The sequence below is a fragment of the Megalops cyprinoides genome, chromosome 23, assembly GCF_013368585.1.
Source record: "Megalops cyprinoides isolate fMegCyp1 chromosome 23, fMegCyp1.pri, whole genome shotgun sequence".
Classification (NCBI taxonomy): domain Eukaryota; kingdom Metazoa; phylum Chordata; class Actinopteri; order Elopiformes; family Megalopidae; genus Megalops; species Megalops cyprinoides.
In genome coordinates, this window is record NC_050605.1 from 11,065,414 (window position 1) to 11,089,677 (window position 24,264).

Genomic DNA, 24,264 nt, shown 5'->3' on the forward strand with positions numbered 1-24,264 from the left:
AGTGAAGCCTTGCCACAGCAAAACAGAGCCTGTCTAATCAGCTTTTTCTGGAGGTGGGTTAACTTTTGCTGGAACCAAAGCTGGCTGACCCTGCACGGAGCAATTGTTTTTCCATTGCATTACCCACAACCAGAGTTATGGTGCATGATGTCACGCTGTGTGCTAGCATCTGCCCAGATCAGGATGACTGCCGGGACACTCTCTGCAGATGGAGGTTGACTTTTTTGTTGTCACACACAGACTCTGTTATACCCACTGTCTATCTGGTTGTTTGTTGTGATCAGTGATGGTGGCTTTCTCCTGTCGCCTTCTCTTGTTTAGTCCGAGGTTTTAGTGTCAACAATGACAGTAGCAACTTACAGTCGTGCCACTGTTTGCCAACTCTGCCCACGTTGCTTGCTTGTAAGTAGGCCAGCACCAGTAGCACTAGCAGGCCGAGTGAACACAGGTCAGCATGACAAAGCAGATTATGTAAAACCACCTGGAACCCAGACTGAGTCAGCCACCCCGGTGATGGAGATGGTCCTGTAGTCAGCTCTGTGGTGGAGAAGTGCAGTGATGCAGCATTTCTGTGTCACCCCAAGTCACAGTTTTATGGGACTGGCTGCAAAATGGCATCCCACGGCTGTGACAGTTTAAGTCATACGACCATAACCAATAATGGCCTTGTAAGTCACTCAGGGTCAGAGCAGCTGCCAAATAAATACATGAATAAATAATAAACTCTGCCTGGCGTCTCCAGTATGGATTACGCTCAGCAAGATGGCCGCCCAAGAACATGCCACGTAACCATAGCTGCTATTTCTGACCTCATAGGTAAACTGGGCCAAAAATCATTACAAAGTTCTCTGTTGGTGTCTACATGTGAGCATCCATTTATTTATAGATGATTCTCATGTACCTTATTTATGTGTTTTTATTTATTCATTCATTTATGTCATGTGTGCTTTGCTCAGGGTTTGGCGATCTTGTCATGTATTTAAAACTTGAGGTCGTCTGATCACCTGCCAGTGAATCTTTCCTACTTTATGAGTCATCCCACAGCTTTTTTGTTTTATAATTATCATTTTTTTCTTGTTGTTTATTTGTAGACTGATATATGTGGTGTTTTTATTCCTTTTGCAGAAGATGTAGAATGTTAATGCAGCAATCTTTCTGAAACATTTATGGCCGGACTTGGACCATAAATGTCAAATTTTCACATTTCAAATTAAAACTTGACATTTGTAGTCCAGAATGGAATTGATCTTTGTTCAGCAGACACTCTTATCCAGAGTGACTTACATTTTTTTTTTATTATAGTCACAGTGGGGCAGTCCTGGTTTTTGTTGTGAGCATTGGGACTTGGCCCAGGCCACAGTGAGATGTGGAGAACTCCTGTGGCTTTACCTGCAGTGATGCTACAACTGTCTCAGCTCTCTCTGATTTTGAGGCACATCTCCCAACCAGCTACCTAAACTATATTGTTTGTACACTCAGTCTTTCCAATTCTTCAGAGGAGTGGAACTGTAGACATTTTTCATAGGTGTTTTTTTTTTCATACTTTCTCTTCTTTCTCATTCTCTTGTTCCCTCTCCCTTACCTCTTTCCTCCTCTTCTTTTTAAATTTCACTTTGCACTTCTTATTCCTATTCACCTCTTTTCTTTGTACCAGTAGGTTGCTTTGAAAGGACATACCAAGCTTTTATAAACCTCCATTAGAAGGGCCAGTGACATGTCGCTATCGCTAAAAGCTTTTCCTCGGATTCACTGATTCAATGTATTGAATTTTTCCAGGCACCTTGAACCTTGAACCTTAAAAATTAATTTTTTTGCTTCAAATTATTTGTGTTTTTCAAACGCCTTGTGGTCTCCCTCCACTGGCTACTTGTAACGGATCTAGGCCCTTTCAAAAAGATAGTATTAGCCTGCTGGGTGGCAAGAGAAATGGCTCCTGCATTCTTGTGAATGCTCATCAGATGGTACACACTGGTAACTTGACTGTGCTCTGTAGCTTCGGCTTGCCTGGCTGTCCCTCACCTATATGGTTGCGTGTCCCATAGTGGTGAGAGGTGTGGGGCCACTGGCTTATTTAGTCATTTTTGTATTGTTTCTACTGTTTGTTGTTTTGGTGTGTTGCACTTTTGAATACCTGCATTTACTGTAGAACATTGTTGTAGCGTACATGTATTGAATGTAATACTTACCACAACACTGCGTGAGGGATCAGCACATGTTCACATGTGGTTGGTTGTATTCACTGTGTTCTGTTGTTCCTGAAAATTTATTGCATGAACTTTGTATTCCAACCCAGTCTGGATAAGAGTTTAATGTCTAGCTCTTTTATATTTTTAAAATCATTACAGCCCTTCTGTAATATCTGGCCATATCATTCACTCTCAGCTGAACACAGAAAGCCCCAGTATCTGAAAGATGACATATATTAACTTGGCTTATAAATTACACAAGACACATGACATATTACCCCAGTGTTTATTCTATGAATAATTGGTGTCTGTGTGTCAGCCTAAATGTACATGAGAATTTATTTGCTTTGCATTCTGACCAGATAAGTCAGAACTACTGCAAATGCAAAGACTAATGAGTTGCATAGCAGCACAGCTTTTTTTCTTTTTTTTGAAGCCAGCTAAATAAAAGGCCACCATACTATTTTACCAGTGTTTGCCATAACTTTGTTGAAGTCATGAATAGTTAATCTGATCAATACAAATGATGGAATGTTTTAGAAACTCTCATTCCGTGTTACTGAGACAGTTGTAGATAGGCTAACTGTCCTCTCTGAAGTGCTTTGTAAATACTAACCCTTCATTAAGTTTTCTGAAATGTAGAGATTCGGATTCCTGATCTGGCATTCACTTAATGATGAAAAACAGACTGCAAGCACAAGCATTTCTGCACTCAGCAACTTATACAGTTCATGAATGTAACTCCCAAAACCTTTAGCCTTATTATATTAAATTGATATAAAGTAATTTAATAACAAAATATGTAAATGTATGCTTTTTAAAATAACAGGAGAAATACATTATGTAGTATATTCTTATATAGAGAAAATCCTGTCACTTTTAAGTATGTAACTTTTTGTAATGCTGTGTAATAGTATTTAAATTTTATTTTATTTTATGGTTTAGTTGACAATATATGTATAGAATTACACATATAAAATTGAAAACAAAATTCCATATTTAATTAGATGCAAAACATTTTTGATGTTTTTATTCCTTAAAATATATATGGTATTGTAATACATAGCACATTTTCATAATAATGATGTGAAATAATATAAATATCAAAGTTATGGACAAATAGCTTGGCAGAACACAGCTTGATGTGGTGATCCCTGAGTTCAAAACAGTCACGGGAAACCAGATCCCTTATAAATTTGAAAGCAGGCATGTTAGTTCTCCCAAGTTGTTGGGAACTGCCATACTGACAAATGACAGCAGCAGTGTTTCAATGTAGCATCTGAATCTGTGGTATGAAAAATTAAGAAGAGAGCGAAAATGAAAAATTTCAACCTATTGAATGAGTTGAGACACTTTCCTGTCCTGCCAGTCATAACAATGCTTTGGACATGAATGAAGTGGCAGGACCAGTTGCCTTGCCAAATGCAATAAGGCAGAATTGAATGTTTTGTGTAATCACTATAGGCTCATCATTAAAAAAAAAAAAAAAAAAAAAAGTTATCATTTCCCAAACTTTGCCAAGCTTAAACTACTACATTCAGGTGAGCAAGACACAAGTCGTGCCGTTTGTGTCATTCAGACAGACTGTGCTGTCTGTTTGATTTACCTCTGGAACAGTGAGCTACTAAAAGCATTTTTTTAATTCAGTGTTTGATTTAAACAAATGTAAATTGCCCAGTCCTGTGAAGTGTGCAAGAATTGTTGTGAAATTTCCTGTCATCAACATGTGTTTTCGTGGGTGTGAATGCGTGTCGATGGGATTGTGCTTGTTGACGGTCACCTCTTTAATTCAAGTTGAATGCTAGATCCCCTGCGGCCTATAAAAGCATTTGGCTTGATAAAGTATGAGTTTTAGCCAAAGATTCAGTATCTGCTTTGTCAGCCCTTGGAATCACAGGAGAATCTTTCAAGAGATCGATTGCTTTTCAAAAAGCCTGCCACAAACGCACCCCTAAAGCCAACTTGAGCACACACACTGTGATGAACAGCACTGCTGGAGAACAATGCTGACGTCTTCCCCCCCCTCTCCTCAGCCACAAGAAATCTTTCTCATTGTTCTCAGAGCATTCTCGTTTTCTCGTTTTGCAGCAAAAAGCAGGTCATGGTCAGGCGTTTAGCTTTTTGAGTGAAATGCCATCGATTCCACTGATTATTCATCTGTGTAGGAAATCAGCATACATCCAAAAGTCTGCCAGCTTTAGTTCCAGCTTTTCCACCTGGTAACTTTGCAAGGCGTGGTCCCTGCAGAACAAAAGGTCAGTGCAGTTATTTTGGAGTAGGTCAGTCCACCATAAATGTGTTTTTGTGTAGATTATTCACTTACATTTCCATATTATGATTGAAAATGATTTATATACATGTAGAAACACGATCACCATAACATACAGTTGACTACTAAGGCAGTAGAGTGTGTGGATATCAGGATATGTCATCTTACTCCAGAGCTTTCAGCACAGTATCTTACCACTTGATTGATTAGGACTAATTTGCCAAATCCATTAGTAAACTCTCTGCTTCTGTTTAAGGTCTGTTTGGACTATTTGTAATGCTAGGAAGCACTGCAGATTGACCCAGCATGTGTCTCTGATCACACAGAGTTATGGATCACAAAGCCCTTGTCATAAACACAGGCCTGGACATCAAAGAGAGTCCAGCTTTTTTTTTTTTTTATCATTGGGGCTCCAAAAGCAAATGCTATTAAAGTTTCTGTGTTCCTTGTCAAACAAAGCCAAGAGTCTCTTTAATGATGCAGCTATATGACTGCAGTCTGATATGCCCTTGTGCTGAATCTGTCTGAATGAGAGAGACAGAAGCCATGAGTAAACGTTCACACCATGTAAAGCCAGTATCCCGGGAGGGAACTGAGTGCCCTTCAGATTCCAACAGCAGCCTTGCCCAGAGTACATCTTCATTGTTTTGACTCAGACCAGAAAGCACGGGCTGTTACTGTCCAGTGTTCTGGCTGCAGTAGGTTATCCATTTTTATGGAGGCGGTGCCCTTTGTCAGTTAAGTCACTAAACATTAGCCTCTCAAAATACCCCTCTGGCTTTATTTTGCTTCCACCATCGTAACTGTGACTTAATTATCTTTGTCTTTTTGGTGAAGACCAGTAAAGTACATATTTCTGGTATCTTACTTCCAGCAACATGACAGAGGGGACACTTCACTCTTTTTACTTCTAATTTTCTAATATTAGAACTAATCAGTATTACTGTACTACATTTATGTGTGTGTTCTGTAGACCCTCAGCATTAGTATCAGGACTTTTTTTCACCTCATGCACATAATGGTGCAGAAGGTAATATGAAGAAAAAAAAAAAGCAAAGTAAGAATTAAACTGCTGCTTCTCTTCTGCACTCCTGTGTTTCTCAATCTGTCCCTGTCAGTTCTTAAAAGGAAAAGAGATTTCATTTGTGTCACACAGGATGTGTGCAAGACGGCCTCCCTTGGCCAGAGGGTATCCAGCTAAACCAGCGCCTTAGTATACAAAGGCAGACACATAGAGTGTAGGTGCTGTTGTAAGGCCACAGGAAATAATCTTCAACGTCACAGCTCCTGGGAGTAGAACCTGCAGACTGCAGTCCTCTGTGAGCCTGTGCTGTTGCCTGGAAACCTGAGAGAGCAAGCAGAGGGGATAAAGAATTAAGGACACTGACCAAAATGGTTCAGTGGGTTGGAGGCGTCAGTCCTAAATGGGATGTTCTGTTCCCCTTGACAGGTACCTCACTTTTCTGTGAGGGAATGCGGCCATGGGAAAGTGTTTGCTTGGGCATACCATGCCTTTCTAGATCAGCCTTGTTAGTACCATTGAGAACCATTAATTAGATTTGAAGCATTGATTGCCTGCTGGAATGAACAAACCACTTGTTCTTCAGTCCTTGGGTGCAATTTGAAGTAAGGTTGGTTGCCAAAAATGACTACATAGACAGCAGCCTATGTAAGTGCCCTTCTTTTATCCCGGGCTCCAGCCTGTAATCTAATGGCATTTGCAGGTGAAATATAAAAGCGGGTATGGCAGACCATGAAAGAAAGGGGTCTGTAAGCCAAGGTTCTAACTGGTATTTGGTTATGTGCAGCAGGCACAGGTGGATTCATTCATAGATGCCTACAGGATGTGTGCCAGGGGGTAAAGCAGAAGGTGGGTGTTCATGAAGCTGGGGCAAGTTCTGTGATGACTGATGTCAGATGTATAGAGCACATCCTGAGATGTGCTTGAAAAATAAAGCTGAAAATGAAGAAATAAATTGTAAAATGTGTGAGATGTTGCAAACGGGTTCTGATTGAATTGCCTGAAGCTGGTATTGATGAAGGGAGTTTTTTTTTTTCCCCCACACAGTGTGAGGAGTGGAAGGGTTCTGACTCTACCTGACTGTATAGCTTTGGTGGAAGTCTTTTAAGCATCAAAATCATGGCATGTAGATCCAAATAAGATCAAATTGTGATGCTCAACCATGTCTTTGTGACTGAAGGCTCAAACCATTGTGTATGCTCACTACACATAGAAAGGAAAACTTGCTGTGGCGTCTTTGGTCAGCGTTAGAAATGGACCAATGTCCCTCAGCAGCATTTGCTTTCAGTATTCCCTAGCAACAGAGCACTGACTAACCCCAATGTATGGTGTTAGGGTAGATTTTATTGTCAGCATAACAGCTCAATATATTCCTTTGACTTCTAATGCAAAAGCCACAAGTATATAATTTAATACCCCATGAAATTCAGTCGTGAAAGCACATGGACTAAAGAGGCAACATAATCATACAGCATTTAGTTAATAAGCATAGAGAAGACATAACCGTGGTGACCTGTCATAACTCCTTAGAAACAAGCTCACCAGTCATGTGCATGGAATGAAATATGAAATCAATTTTCCAAGGCATTAATATCTGGCACTGTTAGCCATGCGATGGGTATTTTTGTAGACGTCAACAAACAACTCGTGTGAATCCACTCTTCAGCTCACACATTAAGTCACTGGGAATCATAGACCAGCAGTTATTCTGCAGATTATTTCATAGTTCATCCTGACTAACCATGTTTTACCAGTGAATGCTTTTATAAAGTGTTTGCCATCAAAATTTGAATTTTTAAATCCATTGGCTACATCTGTTGAATTAAACAACTTGATGGCAAAATTTAACCACTACAGTTAATACTGAAGTACAGTAGATATACAGCCGTTGTCATTTAACTGTGACATTTAAGGTTTGTGCAGCATTTTTTTTTTAATTTCAGACACCCCCAAACTCAAAATGTTGTGTCAGTGATTAAAAAGTAGCTTGGGTCAAGTTCATTATTCAACTTTTTGGAGAATTCCCAGTGTGGATAAAATGGGCTCCAGTCTATGACAACTTCAGCAGTGAAGCAAGCAAGTGAACAAGTAACTGTGTGGAAGAGAATTTTCCCATTATTCCCTAATATCTCATAATATCTGGTTTTCAAGCATCTCCTGAGCTTCTATTAAGAGCAAGAGTGCTCCATCAGAGTGGCTTGAATGTGACACTTTAGCCTAAGGTTGACTGATCAGCAGACTTCAGTGTTGCCGAACTGCATCTTACCATGATCCTGGATCCTCTCATTCCTGCAACAGATGAGCAAGTAGTAGCTGTGAGTCTTTTAGCTTTGAGACGGCCAGTTATTGTCCACTAATTACCACCTGGTTTCTGTGCAATGGCTTGTCTGCTGCGATGGCACCTCTCTGACACAGATTAGCCAGGTCAGTTATACCTGGATCAGATTTCTGATTCATATATCTCCCATTCTCTTGGCGGTGTTAGATTTCAGGCAACACCTGTTGCAGACACAGCACGATCACACCTGGTGAGCAGTCCAGGGACTGGTCATGCACGGCAAGGTCAGTTTACTTTTCTTCAGTCCCAAACCTTTGCCATCATGGCTTGATGTTGTTTTGCTAGTATTCTGATCTAGTTACAGGCCTTGACTGTTCTCAGTATTTTGTTGACCCCCTTCCTCCAGGGCTGGGTTGATGGCTCACCTCTCCCCATCACACTGTTTAAGGCTACAATTGATACGTCTGTGTGTACTGTCCATCCCTGGCTCTGCTGTTTAGTCTGGAAGGGAAGGCCGCCACCTCCCAGCGTGAGCCTTATCAGGAACAGCTGTGCAAACCAGGAAATAGAGCGAACAAGGTTTCTTCCAAAAAGTGCGGGTAAATGGGGGAAGACCATGACAAATTTCAAAAGCACGGACTGCGTTTACAGATCGGGTCATTTTATGCCGGTTTTACGGCCTGGAACGGAGCCTCTCTTTCATAATTTGTGCTGCATCTTTTCGCTGAAGTTGGCTATGAAAACAGTCTCGCAAAGCTTGCATTTCAAACGGCGCCCCACAGAGTGATGGGTTAAAATTCAACTGTTTGATTGGGACCATATGTGGGGGTGGCTTTGGGGGGGGGGGGTTATCCGAGATTGTCAGCCCGAGAAGCACGAGCTGCAAGATTATGAATGATGTCGGGAAACAGGAAAATGAGCATTGTCTTCAGTCAAGCCGTGCCAAGAAACACAGGGGATTTCCTTATACGAAGCAGGATGCACCTTGCGTTTGCCATGGTGCTGCTGTGTGTACATTTTCTCTCAAAATGCATGTGGCCTGGAACACAGTTCAGTGATAATGGAGAGAGAACAGTTTTCCAGTTCCCCAGCTCTGTTAAGGAACATTTTCCAATTTAATGCTGGTGTTTAACAAAGCAGGGGATGACAGCGCTCGCTAAATGAAAGGATTCTTTCAGTCTGTTAATAAAATTAGAAAAAAATCTGAGCTTTCGTGGTTTGAGATGCGGTAGCACATAGCCTCATTACAACACTAAATACACACATGCTTTGTTTTTCTTTCTTTCTTCGTTTTCTGTTTTGTTTCACAGCTGCTACCATGTGGAGGTAGGGCTGTGCTGAATATGCCAAATGTTAACTGGTACATAGAAATACACAGCGATGCAATATGTATATGTTTTATTCATGTGTGATTTAGTTCTTGTCTTGGTGGGGTTGGCAAAAGTGACTACTTTCACCAGCTAGTATTACTTCCACTGCATAATCAAAATCGTCAGAGTCATTATTACCTTTTACCTATTACCATTATCTTTATCATCTTTATCACTATTATCATAATCATCATCAGTTCTGTCAGGGACAAAATAATACATTGTTAATGAGATCACTTTCTGTGACCTAACAGCATCAAAGGATGGGAGCATGCCACTGAAATCTTGACCGTTCTCTAAATGTAAAAATTTATTTTTTTTTGTACTGTAGACTGCATACAGCAGTTTATGCTAGATTAAACAATCTAGACCATTATATGTAACCGTGACATTTCTGTAAATGGTAGTGGCCCGGAGACTGTGTTGACTGAGTTGGTTTTGGAATCTTGTCTGTGTTTCAAGAGGAGACTTCAGTGCTCTGTGTTATTTGAGCAAGATCCATTAAGACAGCAGCCAGAAAAGCTCATTGTTAGGTTCAGCCCCTGTAGTACATGGTAATCAACTTAGCAAACAGGGAGGCGGGAAATTTATCTAAAACATAACAGTTGAGTCAGAACACATTGGTTAAATACTAATGGGAACCTCTGTGCTGTGTTTGTTGCAAATTTTCTGGCTAATTTAAATCCTGAATCTCTGCCGGTGCAAGAGAACTCCAGTTTAAGAGGATCTGCCACAGGTATTTAATTGATGCCATTATCTGAACAGGAAGTGGCCTCACCTGATGTTACATGTGTAAATCCGTTTGATTGAATGGTAGCTGTAAAATATGGAGGAATATGATCCTCCATAGCTGCAAAGTGCCCAGTCGTGAGATGTAGGCCAGCCTTCAGCGATGTGCATGTGGTTGGACGGTTGAATACTTTTGGTCCGTTCTATGACACGTGCCACCCTGTAGCTGTGGATTAGCCACAGTCAGTAGCTGCCTGAACTTTTCCACTTCATTTGAGGAATGTGGCTTGGTAAACAACGTTAAATATCTGCAGCCGCGTGGTCATGAGGCCAAGTGCAAGGTTTGGGGGGGGGGGGCGTTGACATCGTTGGAGCCACTTCGACCAGGCATGACGAGTTGCTCAGACGAAACGTGTCCGCTGGACTGTACATGAATGTCCATGCAGGGTCTTCATTTCAGAGGCTGCAGAATGCACTAAACTCCTCCTTTTTGCTGTTATCAGCTAATGGGGAAGCTAACTGAAAAGAAGCTTTGTTAAAGCCCGAGTCAATATTTCAAGTTTTAGTTTATCGTCAGGTTTATGTGCTTGAGAACTGTCCAACAAGCCTGTTCCTGGGATTTTAACAAGCTGAGGTAAGCAAACTCATTCTTATTCCTGATGCTGCTACTGCGCAAAGGATCTGTTTCCAATAATCTAGCCTTGCAAGCTGCAGGTTTTCAAAATGGGTAGTGCTGAACTGTGTAGCTGAATTGGTAGCCAACTCAACAGTTTGTACATTTTTACCCACTTAGGATAGTGAGGAGACTGAACAAATTGAACTCGCTCTACTGCTGTTGACTGTAGAAAAAAAAGTACAAAAAAGAATGCATTTCTCATCTGGGATACACTAATGTCAAAAATATCATCTTTTAATGATTAGTGTGGTCATCAAAGCTTTCAGCTTTTCCATCATATGGGAGAAGAATCTTCACAGAGCACAAGTCAGAGTCACATGAAGTCCATCTCTAAATAGGATTTGCCAGTGCAATTCTGAGGGAGGACAGCCTCTCTCACCCCATTACCAGCTTGCTTGCATGTGTGATGCCACTAGGTGGTGCTGTTTAGACATTTCCACCTCCATTTGATTGAAATGTGAAATGTATACAATTTAAGTGGCCATAGATATGAGTGTCTACTAAGAAAATAAACAAAGTAATGTGCATTGAAAAGGGGAAGGTGTCACCCAGTACATCATGAATCATGTCTTGCAGAGAGGAATGTGTTTAAGGTATTTAGGCTAACCTGACACACAGGGGGGAAAAACGGCAAGAAAAAAAATGCATGCTATGCATAACTCCAGTGGAGAGAGAGAACTAGTGTTGACCCAGCTGAACTAATGGGCTTGCAAGCCCTAGGTCTTGTCCTCAGCCATACCCAGAAAGTGAGCGGTTGTCCGAGTCTGGTTCCAATCAGCCCGTGAAACATGCTCGCGTATGGTCCCGTCACTGTAGGATCGCACCGCAAGATGTTAAAATGTTCCGGTTTGGTGTTGTTCAACAGTCTTCCCTTTTCGCACACCCTCCCCAGCCCCAAATCAAACCAGATGAAGGCTTTCATGTTTCACAGTAGGGTAGAAACTGCTAAAAAAACTACAGTTGTAAGGGGCTTATGGCCCAGTGAATTACTCCAGCTACATTTACAAAAAGTAAGGTTGAAAGAAACGTTGCCTCTGAGAATGAGAATTAATGACTCCTTTTCTTCGCTGTGTTGTGAAAAATGGCACTTCCTCTGCTAAGTGTACCTTGGCCATACACAGGTTTCCAGAAGACTTGGAGAACAGGATTTAACATGGTGAAATAGGATTCTGTTAACACCATGGGTTATTTGATAGACCGGGAATCCAGAGACGTTCTGCCGCCACCCTCAGAGACGTTCTCCTCTGCTCTGTCCCTGCCTTGTAAACATTTTCCACAGGCTATGTAGCAGGAGCGAGGGAGAGGAAAAAATTAAAACACGCGCGGTTCCTTTTCCCTGCGCCTGTAGTGATTAGGATAAATAAATAAATAAAACAAACCCGAGACGGGATTGATTCTAAGCCAAAAGCTTTTCCAGCAGTTGTTTGTTTTGGCCACTACATTTACCGGCCCCTTCCACAAACACTTTTTTAGACCAAAAAATAACTGTGTTTTTACTCTCTTTTTTTCCAAGAGCAGGACTGCTCTAGCTGCAGCCAGGAAGAGTAGTCTATTTTCAGTGATCACTGTTGTGATGCACGAGTGCTGTTTTGACAGTTGGAGCCAGAGTTTGTTTTTGAAGTCGCCCCGTCTGAGAGAGCGGAGAGCCTGACGGACAGTGTGTGTGTGTGAGAGAGAGGGAGAGAGAGAGAGCGCGAGCGCGTGTTCTGCTCTAATCATAGGTAACGTGTGGAGTGGCAGTTACCTTCCAGAGGGGTTTCCGCCCCCCAGGTCTGTTTGGTTTTATAGTGGAACTCTGTCAGAGAGGGAGGAGGACCGAGAGAGTGCAACAGGGAGGTCTGCTCAGTTTCTTGCGAGTCAAGCTCTCTGTAGGCTGCAGAATGACTGTGACTGCCCTCCCCTTAAGGATTTCTCTCTGAGCCGCACTTTTTCTTCTCTCCCACCCTGCCAGACGGTGGGAGACACTGAGCTCTTGTTTCTCCTCTCCTGTGGGAACAGGGAGACAGTGCTCCTGATTTTTTTTTTTTCCCCCCCTTCTCGCTCCCCTCCGTTTTGTTTGCCTTGCCCAAGAGCATGCCGGTGGTGGGTTTGTCCTCTAAGCTAAGGCAGCCCGCCGTCGGCTCGCGACCCTTCCACGGCACTCTCTCCATCCAAAACCTGGACCGGACCGTGGTGTCCCCAGCATGCATGCCCGGGGCTGTGGACCTGAGGGGGCCGAGCCCTTCCGCGCTCTCCTGTCCGCTGTCCCTCGAGTCGCCCTGCGGGTACCAGGAGCAGGGGGTGCCCTTGGGGCGGAGCAAAGAGTCGGAGGATAGCAAGGTCGGCAAGGTCAGTGCCGGGGGCAGGCTGCTGCCTTGGGTCTCTTTACCTTTGAACCCTCTGTGCGGGCATGTGCCGCGAAACCACCAGCAGTGCATTGATTAACACCACAGGTGTTTGTGCAGTGTGTAGCTTCAGGTTTGAAGTTGTTAACATAAGCATGCTTGTTACTGTCAAGTTTAAAAGTGGGCTACATTTCTCTGGGCTTGTTTTGGTTTAGACTATATTCCAGGAAAACAGAAAAAACACTCAGCTTACATATGTAATTACAGCAGATGTCTTAAAGGATTTTTAATGTTTTACTACTGTATAAACCAGAGCTTTGACTGCTCCACTACTAATGCTTATGATAATAAAATTTGGATCTTAGATTCTTCCAGCACTCCATGGTCCAGCAAATCTGTGTTTGATTGAAAGCCTTGTAGTCCTTAGTGTATGCATGCACTAATATGCTTAACTGTGGGTGAACAGTGGTGTAGTGTTTTGCTGAAGCTACAAAAATTGTGATCAGTGAAACGAACTGTGAAGTCCGATTGAAAACCAGAGCATAGCAATCGTTACCACGCTTCTGAAAAGTTCAAATGACACATGCTTGGTGCTGTGATACACCACACTTCTTTTAAGAAATGTGTGTGTCATTTTGCAGAAAGCTGGGCTGCCCGGAGAGCAGACGAGAGGATAGAGGTTTAAGAAAAAGATGCGATTTCTGAAATTTCCCTGAGGGACCATTTTTTTCATCTTACAGTGCCATGTGTTTCTGCTTGACGAAACGATTGGGTAACAGCTGTGGTGGTTGGCTCAGTCACCTTTAACTCAGAGGAGAGTTCACAACCTTTTTTTTTTTTTAAAGTAACTAGGCCTAGGATAAGGGCTACTTTTTACACCTCAGTGATGTCAGTTACCATGCCGGCTTTTACGGTGCAGATTAGAGGCCTGTACCTTGCCTTTGATTTCAGCGGTGACCCTGACTACACTGTACCTCTTCCTGCTCTGCTCCCACGGTGCTGCTGAACATTGTCCCTGAGAAACGTCCTGCCTGTTCTAGTCGTCTCCCTCCTGACTTTAGTTGCGATCCAGTGCTCTGGGGCTCATTCAGTCCCGAGGAAAGGCAGGCCAGCGCAGTATGCTTTTTCAACTCTCAGGTGAAGCATGCTGCTCTGCTGTGCTTGATTAACTTCTAAAAATGTAAGGTAAGGCAATGAAAAGAAGTTACATCTGTGTGGCTACTTGTGCAAACTATTTTTCAGTTACTTATGCAGGTGGACCTTCATGCTTATCTTGGTTATTTGGGCCAATATTTCAGTTATTTGGACCAGCGTTATGTTTTTTGACCAGAAACTAAATCTGGATGTCTATCAACAGAGATTAAGTGCTAATTGAGTGGGATGGATTAGCCGATATCCCAGTGCATTATACTAATACATTACTTGTGACTGGGCTGTTTACACTCATCATGATCCTTAACAAACATGGGTCACCACATGATACGCCTTCATGGTAACTTAATAAGAAAGGCATGTAATGAGGAGCTGGGAACACTCTGTGGATTGGTAAACCCATGCTAATTTCACACACTGTTCAATAAGGCACAGAAAGAGGAAGTAGCAAAGGGAATCGGTTAGACCATTCTCCTGGAAACACTTACGGTTGGGCTTTTTTTTTTTTTTTTTTACACATTATGAGTAAATGTTCTCAGGATTTACCTCTTTGGGATGTTTATGGTGAGAAATGGTCTCCGTTTCCGTTAAATAACCCTCTCCCCAGTTCAGTAAAACGCTGCGGCAGTGGGGCCCTTGGAAGGAGGGAAGCTTTGCTAAGTAATTTATGTGCCTGTTGTCAGTGTGGGAGTTGTTTTTTTGCAGTCGTCCTGAGTAGCACCTGCATCCTTCTTAGTGTTCACACTCCGTCATCCCGCCGCTGGCTGTCAGAGGAGCTGTGTCCTTTGAGAGTAGACCAGTCCAATGCTTCTTCACTGTGATCGGTAACACATTGGTACAAAACTAAAGGGTATTGGAGGTAATGCATGTTTTAATGGAGTGCCTGCAGTTGAAAACAAAACATTTCTGGAACTACTATCAAATGAATCCATGACAAAAAGAGAGGAGAAGTAGAGATGAACGGATGGCTATTTTTAGTGTTGGTGATCGACTCACGGTTTGAGCGATCAAAGCTAATAGCAATGGTGACACACTATGTTTGTTGCGAGCAGTGGTTCCTTGACTGCAGTATGCCATCATCATGTGTTAAGCAACCAAGCAGCGTCCATGTATTGGAAGATCCCTGTTCCTTGAAACACAGCACAAATCTGTCACCATGTTTTTTTGTGTAGCCTTGTATAAAACACACACCCAGCATGTTGTGCCAGTGTGAATTTAAACAGCAGCCTTTTGTCTGGTGCTGGTCGATGTGTCTGGCTAAGTGACAGGGCTAGTGGTGGTGCGCAGGGACGGGGGTACTGTCTGATGTCACATTCTCCCTGAACCCCTGGAGCGAGCTATGGAGGCAACCCTCTGGCGGCCAAAGCAAGGCATAGAATGACGCCTTGCAATGCAGATCCCCTGAATGGGAATAAAAGCAGCTGGTTGAGCTGACGCACTCTGCCTCCACGCTGTCCTCTTTAGTGGGGGACTTGGCGATGCATGCGGAGATTACCGAAAGCCCCACTTTTTCCCAACAGTGGGACTCCTCATGCGCCTCTGTGTGGTTGATTTAGCGCATTGGGTATCTGATGTTATGACAGTGTCTCTGCAGCCCAGAGATAAGATTTCTGCCCAGCACCAGCCAGTCACAGATAACCTGTATTACACGCCATCTGTCTATGCGTTCACCCTCCCTCCCTTTTAATTGCACATCTACTACAGTGACAAGATTCTCTGGGCTCTGCTTTAACCTTTTCCTTCCATTATTAGCATGAACCTCAATCTGCTAATCGAAAACAGAAGCCATGTTGTTCTGCTTCTCCTGCTGCTCATATTGGAGGCCAAATTTCGCTGCGGTGAAACGTTATTGCTTTCGGATCTCGATCTTGTTAACTGTGCATCTCATTGGTGTTTATTGAAGCCATGGACAATCAGCCGCAAATTTCTGCCTAAGTGAAATATCCTGTTGTGCTTATGACCTACATCCTGTTGATCAGTGCTGATTTAACCCATAAAAGTCAGTAAAATGGAGGTGTAGACATTTTCCTTCTTTTATTGATGTTTGATGTAAGACTGCGTCCGGTATTGATTTGTTATTGATTTGATCCATTCGGAGAACCAGCCGCGGCGCTGAGAAGAGCATAAGCGCTTAATGGGACCTGTGGAGTCACAGACTGTGCGTGTGGAGAATGTAAACACGGGCCTTCGGCCGGCGGCGCAGAGCCTGACGGATGAGCAGCTGGAAGCTGAGAAAAGTCTGGGACGTGCCAGCTCCTCCCAGTAGAGAGATGGGTGGTCCGGCCAGGGAGACTCCTTATCTGGAAGAACGAGGGGAGACCTGGAGAGCGATGCTGAGCTCCCAAAGCATGTGAATGTGTACCGGGTGTTGCAGGGGTCCTGGGCTCTGTTTCCCTTGACTGTGGAGGAGGGGGTTTTCCCCTTGGAGAGTTGGGCCTTCAGACACACTGGTTCCATGTCATCTGCAAGAACATGACCTGTTTTCCAGCAAGTGTTGACAGATGGACAGATGGGAGGAGTGAACAACCGGCTGAAGGCAGAAGGAGACACTATCCCCCACGGACTAAGGCCTAGTTCATGGTTACTTCCCTGGATATCTGCTCACAATACAGCTGCTCTTTTTCCTTTCTGTTTTGTATTTTCCTGGTGTTTGTGTTGCCTGCTGCTGCGAAGAAGCAGAGATGTTTACGAAAAATTACTCAGTTAAATATAGCAGGTGATGCAGAGTCAGGCTTCACTTAAAACAGGAAGAAAAATAGGATCGACAACAGGCTATAATGTAACATAGTGGATTTGGGAAACATCCTGTTTGCACCAAGGGAACAATTCAAGAGTGAGCAGACTATCTTCTTGGCAGAGTCAGATCAGTTGAAAAATGACAACATCCCAAACACTCAATAAGTTCTGTTTTTCTGACACGCATTCTGATGAGCTGTACAGAAGTCATTTATAATACCCTGACCTCACTTTGGCCCCTGTCTGTAATGGTGAAATGTTTACCTGCAACATTTGGACAGTGTGCCAGCCGCCTTCACTGCTTTTCACTTGTTTTGGCAGTGTGGTTTAGTAATAACAGACAGGGCATGTACCCTCATCTGTACCACTGGCCTCTGACTCAGTTCCCAGGTGGAGCACTGCTGTTGTACCCTTGGGCAAGGTACTTAAATCAAATTGCCTCAATAAATATCCACCTGTATAAGTGGAGGACATCTAAAAACATTGTAATCTTGTAAGTCACTGGATATCAGACCGCTCTAAGTGAATGCAATGAAATGTAATGTTTCTCTGCAACCACAGCCAAATTATCTTCATTTTGTGTATCAAAGGGAAAGAGATGAAATGATACTGTAGCTACTGGATGCTCTGTTGATGTACTGAAGCGTACCACCCTGCTGTCCCTTGCGTGAGAGTCTGCAGTCGCACACGGGGAAGAGAATTAGAAAAATCAGGTTCCTCAGGGGTTTATGTTAGTTCAAAGGTATAGCAATTAAATGATCCGAGAACAGCACGCAGCTTTCCCCACCACTTGTTTGTTATTTAATGCCATAAGAACAAAAGAACAAAAGAGGACTTGAAAACAACATGGAGAACCCATGGCCCAGTCTCATTAGACTGCGAGCACAAAAAGTAGAGGAGGTGCTTGTGCGTGCGCGTGTGTGTGCTCTTGTGGTGCTTTGGCGTAATTCTAATCATACACGTGTGTCCGTCCCTTCTCTTAGTCATCTCTCTTTCAGTCCTTCCCTCTCTCTTTTGCACTTCGTCCATACTCCTTTGCTCTATTTTTCTCTGTCTTTCTTCTCACTCCTCCCTTTTTTACTTTACCCACACTCCTTCATCCCTTACTGCCTGTCTTCTTCCCTCTCTCATTCTCTCCTTTGTCTATCTTTATCCCCCTCTGTCTCTCTCTATCCGTCCTCTTTCCTTTCCCCCTCTCCCTCTTCCTTTGACTTAGACTTTGTCTTCTCTTTCATTCTCCTGCTCTCCCCTCCTTTGAAGATTGGTTTATGAAACAGGCAGGCGAGTCCAGCACCTGGCCCACTCTGTTACCTTCCCTGATTACCCACACACTGCTGCCATTCCCTGGACCCTGGCCCGACTTTCTTCCTGTCCTGCGCCAGTATTTCTGATTTGGGAAAGGGAACATCTGTGAGACCACAACACAGGCCTCACGGGTAATTACGGACCCGGGGAACTGCGAGCTGTCATCCCGGCGCACTGTGGAAGTAGACCAGAATGAGGATGGGGGCGGGGGGTGTGAGTCAGGAGAGATCGGCGTTAGTCAGGCTGGTGAGTCAGGTTTTACACAGCACAGACCAGCTCAGTCATGGGATTTACTGTCCCCTGGGCTCCAGGGTAAACAGTTTTCATAGCACGCTGGAGGATACTGTAGACACGCGGAGAGAGCACTACCCCTTGGGGGGATGATACGCCTCCTTCTCTGTTCTCTTTCGACCGAACCAAGAGCAAGACGGGGGTCATTAATTTTTGCAGACGCTTCAGCCTCGGCTGAGTTTTCCAGCTTAAACCACACTTACAGTGGGGCTGTGTCTCATATCATGTTATTGGCCCCTTGTCCCAAGTGCATTGTGGGACCATTTGATCTGTATTATCCAACTGGTCATGGTAAATAGACTGTGAAAGTGTGCGTTGCACTGGGGGCTGTTTTCCATCATGTATGCACTGGCGTTCAGGTGACTGGGTTAACAGTGGGTTTAGTAGAAGATTGGGGGACTCCAGATGCGCAGGTGAAGCGAGTGATCAGGTGAGCACCTGTGAATGATCAAGCTCACATCAGCTAAATGGAATGTAGTACCTGGTAGCTGTAGAGAGATTGAAAATATTATTTCCCGGATAGGAGCAAACTGCATATAATTTTTGGAGTTTTGGAGAAGTTTCAAGTGCTTTGTTCAGTGGTACAATCTTGTACAGCAATTCAAACTAAGCCCACGTACCCAGAATGGCACATACAGTGGTAGATTCACAGATGTCATGAGTTCTTGCTCTGAATTCAGCCTGTAATTAGCTAGGCTGCATTGGAACAGACTCACAACATATGGTCAAAGTCCTTTATGGGGGGGTCTACCACATAAGTATGTAATGGTGTTCCTTCAGCTTGCATACATACGGGAGATTACACAAATACATGAACAGAGCTGGATATTTACTGAAGCAGTCTGGATTAAGTGCCTTGTGCGAATGTACAACAACACTGGCCCACCCAGGACTCAGTACTGTATGATGATCTACTCTGACACCCTGCTTTTGTTGGGGGAATCCCATTTCACCTTTGTGCAGATTCCCCCCCTCATTACTCTGCCATTAAGTAGTAGGGATTAACACTGTGATTGAACAGCGTCTGCAGAACACGGTCTGCAGCTATAGACTTTGTCTCTGTGGACTGGGGCAGAACTGCACAGCGCTCTGGACCTGTTCCACAAAAAAGCCATACTCTGCGCTGTAGCACGTTCAGGGAGACCACAGAGGCAGATGCTGTGGGTCTGGCCTGCCATCGCAGTCGGTTGATGTGTACAGGCATTTGCCTATTTATCAGCGGCTCATGTCTGTTCCCACGCGAGAGCTCGGCGTTTTTCACAGAACGGCTTAATTTCGGCAAATGTTTTATGGGACAGCCCCAGTTTTCCTCATTTCCTCTTCGCTTTGATCGCCATGTAGGAATAAAACTTGAATTGAGGTTCATTGACCAGACTTGTTTTGGCCGCGCATGAAATCATTTCTGCTTCATGTCAGATGTGTTCCCACGACAAAGGAAGTTATCCTCCGTTCTATAAATAAATAAATCGTTTCACCTCACGTTCCTGATGCAGTGTACCGAACGACCTGCCCCGGGAAAACTTTTCTGAAGTGTTCCAATGCACAGATATCTCTTACCTCTAAGTATCCTCATGTGCAGAATGGGCTCTCTTCAGGCCAGTTGCCAAACCAAGGGTGAAGCACAACAGTCCTTGACAATCAGTAATCCTGCAAGCAAATATGCTTTCATAATCCCATAAAGAAGGAAACAGTTACACTGTCCTGAAATCGAAATCTCATTGCATTTGTTAGAGCAGCAGGACGGCGCTTCGCAGTGGGTACAATGCTTTGTCTGTGGCAGCGTGCATTTGCCAGCAGCAGCTGTTTTGGGAAATGAATTGCATGCTGGATGTCTCTCTTGCCCTCCTTGGGTGCAGTGGTGTATTGTTTCCATTTTTTTCAGAGTCCGGCTTAAGAGATGGTGGCTGGCTTTGTGCTGTGGAGTTGAAACTCTTGGTTCAATGTACAAGAGGAGGTGGGTTTGGTTAGATTTGCTGACTGAAACAGTTAGGCATTTGATTTTTGATGTACCTGTCAACTCTCTGTAGGGTGTGACACGTGGATATCTAAAAGATCAGTAACTCTAAACGTGTGTGCATTTTTTTTTTTGGGGGGGGGGGGGGGGGGTGTAATAAAGTGAGGAAAGCAGCACAACACTTCATAAAACAAAGATGTGGATCAGATAATTGAACTGATACAGGAAGGATAAAGGTTTGAAGCATTAATGGGACTACACTACAAAAGGGAAAGGGAGGAAAGGTGGGACTCAGGCACAGATCTTGGCAGAGTCTTGGTGAGATTAACTTAATGTTTCGGTAATCTAAATTTAATCATTTCGAATTAAGCTTCACACAGAAGTGAGGCCAAGAATGAAAAACACTTGTTACACACACACACACACACACACACACACACACACGCATACACACACAAGTGTTAACACTATGGACAATATTCTGTAAAATTGAGGTTGGTTTTTGTTCGCATTGATAGATGCACTCACTGAATACAGTATCTGATTGCAAAGCAAATATGGACACTATTTGTTGTTTTAAGTTGTTTTCTGATGAACAATACCATGACCTTTTTGTTGTTCACTTCTAATGTTGAAGTTGCTGCTGCTGATACATTGAAGGCATTTTTGCTTACAGTGTCTATACAAACCAGGCAGTTTTTTTCAAGTCTGTTAGCCACTGAGGGTGTTCATGTGTCTTCATGCTCTAGTGAAGCTAATGTGAATGCTAGTTGTGGCTGCATAGTAGAAATCTCCACAAATCTTTTCACCCCTGAAAAAAACGACCCCTTTGCTTGTCACTTTGCACATTCTGCTATGCCACTTGTGCAACTGTCCACTGTGCAGCTGCAGCTAGCATTCCTCTGTGCTGCAGTAGAGGACAACGTCACACAAACAGGCATTTCTCTACCTGTGTCCAGCGGGACTCACAGAATGATCACGGTTATCACTCCAATTTGTAACCTAACTGTAAGTTTAAACTCTATTCAGAGCAGAAGGGGGAGATTAGCCGCTGCATGAACGGGCTCATTGTTTCACATGGCTGAAAGTGACTGGCAGTGGCCTGTATTCTTGACTTTGAGCAGAACATGCTGTTAGCGTCTGTGTATCGGGGGGCAGGGATCCTGGCGAAAGGGCTGCTGGAGGGGAACTGGTACGTATCAGCATTTTCCCTTGTCCAGGGATCAACTCTTGCAGATATTAATTTCCTTTCCTGGGAAGGGCCATTATTCTTGGGATGAGAGTTGCAGGATTTTGGGTAAAGATCTTTGGCAGGTGTTCAGGAAAGATCAACCATTGTAACTGTGTGTGTGTGTGTGTGTGTGTGTATTTCACAATAACTGATGATCAGTGCTAAAGGGACTATAGTGATACGGACTATGGGAAACACCACTCCTGCCTGGACTCCAAGTCTTTGCTTTGGTCCATGTGGAAGATGTAAACCAACTGTGGCCAACACACTAGCAATGTCGCAGCATTTATGAGAGGAAATTATTTGCAGACTGGGTTCTGATCTGTTAGGCTCCAAATTGTTCTGATTGCATTTACCACTTCCATATAATCTTTTTTTCCCCTCTCGATTTCCATGGTTTAGCTAAAGGTCATTTTTCTCTCAAAGACTCTTGCATAAATCTAAAACTCCTGCATGATAAAGCAGACCGTTATGATTGACCGCAGTGGATTTAATGATCAGAGGAATCTGTTACAGTCCTGAGAAAATATATCCGCACCCACATAGTAAAACATGTTTATGGTCCAAATAAATCGCAGATGCGACCTTTCATTCACGCCTGACTGTCTGACAAAGTCGGAAATGTTACATCTTCTTATTAATGTCAAATTATTTGTCAGCTTCAATGTGAATGTGAACTTTTTATGTTGAGAGAAATAAAATGTGTAAATGATGAAGTAAAAATAAACCCATATCTGTACCAAAGTGTCAGCCTGATAGCCCATATCACCCTAAACAGTTACAGTCCAGTATTCAAAGCTCTATTCCGGAGATGTGCTAGTAGCAGAGAGGGGTCCGGCTGTTAAACCCTCACTCTCTAACTTTGATTTCTCCTAGGGGGAGACTGCAGGTTTAGGCTGCACCCCCTCCCACGCCAGTCCCCTGTCGAGTCCTGACATCCGGCTGGTCCACCTATGGTATCAAAATCACACACTCTTGAGTTTTGGCTGCAGAAATCCTCCCAAAGCTCAGTCAGTTACTTCCTTCATTACAGTAACCCACGGATGGGGAGCACCGAATGGTTTATACAATGTTGTCTGCTAGGAGAAGGTGACATCCACAGAGGAAATGTTGGGGGGGCAGAGTTTCCACCTCCAAACGACAGGGGATGCTTTGAGCCCCGTGTTTTACAGAATGCTTGGCCCGGGCTCTGGCCACTGAAGCCTGACCGTATGGACAATGATCACACAACACTCAGCATTTTGCTAGGGTGGCTGGTGGAGCTTGCTTCCTGGAGGGCCATGTGGATGCTGGTTTTTGTTCTGTCCAGCTCCTCTGACTTAATCCAATCAGCCCATCGGGCATATTCATTTCCACCCACACATTTCCAGGAATGCCTTGCAGTGAAATGTCGCTTGTGTTTTATATCATCTTAAATGTGATTTATCATCCACAAAAATGTCAAAAAAGAGACAGTGTAGTGATTGGTCCATGTTAGCATTTGAGAACAGAGTTTAAATCAAAACCAGTGTGCACAGCATCCCTCCAGGACTGGAGTTTAACACTTCTGCTTTAGACAGCAGAGGACTGTGACCAGAGAGGAATTCACCTCAGGAGCTTCAGCAAAGATGGTGGTCTAGGGGGTGGCAGTGTAGTGTAGTGGGTAAGTAGCAGGGCTTGTTGCTGGTTCGATTCCCCGCTGGGGCACTACCACTGTACCCTTGGGCACGGTACTTAACCCAGAATTGCCTGAGTAAATATCCAGTTGTATAAATGGATAACATCAAAAAGCTATGTATGTCACTCTGGATAAGAGCATCTGCTAAATGTGAATGATGTATTGTAATGTAGTCTGGGTCAGTCTAGATTAACAGCTCATGTGGCTCAGTCTGATCTCTGTGTTCTCGATTAAAAGCCAAACATTGAGCATACATTTGCAGAATAAGCTATCATTTTTCTCATGATGCACCTTTTCTTCATTGGTTTCTTTTCATCCAGTTTTCAAGTCTTTGTATATTATCCATGTTAGCCTCATCCAATAGAGGAAAGGCTGCTCTTTCTGTCTTGGTGATCTGCAGGCATTGCATGCAGTTTGACCTGGCTAACTGGGCTTTACAATCACAAACTATGCCTTTTGTTTAACTGTAGCCAAGGGTTATGCATCAGACCTTGGGAATGCAAGGATCAAGATTCGCTCTGAAACGCTACATATTCCTGGGAGTTTGTGAAATCGAGGATTTTAAGTGGATGTGTAATCCTGCATGTTAGCTGTGTGCATCCAGCTCACCAATCAGAGGAGTTTATGAAGCTTTATAAAGGCTAAAGATCAATGTACCAAAGGTGGTTACTGGCTTCCGAAGGCCGGATATTTATGTAGCTGGCCAAACGCAGTCCCCACATTATCAAGGCACGGATATTTCATCTGTTCTTCGGCGCAGACATCACCTTAAATAAATGAATCAGTCTCTGCGGAACTTGGCTCATTAGGGGGAGAGTAAACAGCAGAGGGGGTGAAAAACAAAAACTTCCGATTTAGCCTGAGGTTTGCACAACAACAGGAAGGAGCTTCAGTCAGACTCATTCATAAGGACACTCAGTCAATTCTTAGTTCCCCGTGATAACTTGGCACTCTTCTCTGGCTAAGGGTCGCTGTCTCTGCTAAGTGGCTTTTTTTAGGTGAAGGCTCCCGTTGACTTCCTGTGTCCGCTGAGGCATGGCCAGCTGCTTACCCATCGCCTGGAAGCCAGAGTAGACCGCGAGAGA

The 24,264-nt window shown here is 43.7% G+C and overlaps 1 protein-coding gene across 1 annotated transcript in view; it reads left to right on the forward strand.

Annotated features, from left to right (window-relative positions):
* Positions 1–12,602: 12,602 nt before the first annotated feature.
* LOC118770332 (neuron navigator 3-like) overlaps positions 12,603–24,264 on the forward strand; it is a 138,099-nt gene continuing 126,437 nt past the window's right edge. Inside the window, exon 1 of the mRNA XM_036517935.1 lies at positions 12,603–12,848. Coding sequence (XP_036373828.1) covers positions 12,603–12,848 — 246 coding nt within the window. The remainder of the gene's footprint in view (positions 12,849–24,264) is intronic.